Source organism: Olea europaea, unplaced genomic scaffold, assembly GCF_002742605.1.
Source record: "Olea europaea var. sylvestris unplaced genomic scaffold, O_europaea_v1 scaffold1575, whole genome shotgun sequence".
Lineage (NCBI taxonomy): Eukaryota > Viridiplantae > Streptophyta > Magnoliopsida > Lamiales > Oleaceae > Olea > Olea europaea.
Window position 1 is genome coordinate 148,081 of NW_019233363.1, and position 1,545 is coordinate 149,625.

Consider the following 1,545-nt stretch of genomic DNA (forward strand, 5'->3'; position numbering starts at 1 on the left):
ACTCCAAGCTCCAATATAACCCGCTATTTTTTCAAGAAACGGTGCATAAGAACTCACTTTGAGCTTCTCCGATGCAAGGGGAATACCCAAGTAACGAAAAGGCATAGATCCTTTGGAAAATTTTGAGACTTCCATAATATTTTGGAGCTCATACCCGAAAATTCCAGCTGTGTAGATGCTGGATTTCGTAGTGTTGATCTTTAAACCCGATGCTAAACCAAATTTGTCAAGGCAATCGATAAGAATTTCAACGGACATAGCATCACCCCTTGCAAAAAGCATCAAGTCATCCGCAAAAGCCAAGTGGGTTATCTTAAGGGGACCACATTTTGGGTGATAATTAAAATCACTATCATTTGTAGCATCCTTGATCATTCTAGAAAAATATTCAAGACAAATCACGAACAAGAAAGGGGAGAGTGGATCACCTTGCCGAAGGCCTTTCCCGCCTTTGAAGAAACCATGCATACTTCCATTCAAAGCAACCGAATGTGTCGGAGTGGTAACACACTCCATAATCCATTGAACAAATGTCAAAGGAAAATTTAACCCTTCAAGAACACTCTTGAGAAAGTCCCAACTAACCGAATCAAAGGCTTTGCTAATATCAATCTTAAGGAGGCACCTCGGAGCAACTCTCTTCCTATTGTATTGCCTCATAAGCTTTTGAGCAAGATGAATATTTTCCGTCATGCTTCTACCTTCAATGAAGGCGGCTTGTGCTTGGTCAACAATATCTCCCAATATAGGCCTCAATCTTGATGCAACAATTTTGGTGATCACTTTATAGATCACGTTACAACAAGAGATAGGTCTAAAATCCCCAACATGCGAAGCATGATCCGACTTAGGCACCAAAGCAATAACGGAATGGTTGAGTTGTTTGAGCATAGACCCAAAGAAAAGAACTCCATGATTGCACCCACAAACTCATCACCAATAATCCCCCATGCATTCTTGAAAAAACAAGAAGTGTAACCATCCGGATCGGGAGATTTATCATCTCCGATATCAAAAAGTGCTTCTTTAACTTCATCATAGGTAATTTCCCGGGTCAAAGAGTTACCTTGTTCCAATGAAACTAACGGACCATTGGTGATGATCTCCCTTTGAATCGGCCGAGAAGGGCAATAAGTTCCAAGCAACGAAGTATAGAATTTTACAAATTCCGAAACAACTTGGTGTTGAGAAGTAGAAGACTCCCCATCCTCTTTAAGAATAGTAGCAATAAAATTCCTTCTAGAGTTCCTTTTAACAATGGAATGAAAGAACTTTGTACATTTATCACTTTACTTAAGGAAGATGCATTTAGCCTTTTGATAATAAAAGCTCCTCTTCGCTTCACACAACCCAACAGTTTTTTTTCCTCAAATTTTTAACCAAAAGCTGAAATTCCAGATTTTCGGGCTGATTTTCAAGTTGAATTTGGGCAACCTCCAAATCACTTTTCGCCTCATTGGCCCTCGTCGAAATGTGACCAAAGTGTTTAGATGATAGTGATCACAAGTACATTTCTTTATTTTCTCCTTTTTCTTTTTCCTCTCC

The 1,545-nt window shown here is 39.4% G+C and overlaps 1 protein-coding gene across 1 annotated transcript in view; it reads right to left on the bottom strand.

Moving 5' to 3' along the window:
- Positions 1–484, bottom strand: part of LOC111376908 (uncharacterized mitochondrial protein AtMg01250-like) — a 1,466-nt gene extending 982 nt beyond the window's left edge. Inside the window, exon 1 of the mRNA XM_022999922.1 lies at positions 12–484. Coding sequence (XP_022855690.1) covers positions 12–468 — 457 coding nt within the window. The 5' untranslated portion in view covers positions 469–484. The remainder of the gene's footprint in view (positions 1–11) is intronic.
- Positions 485–1,545: the final 1,061 nt, after the last annotated feature.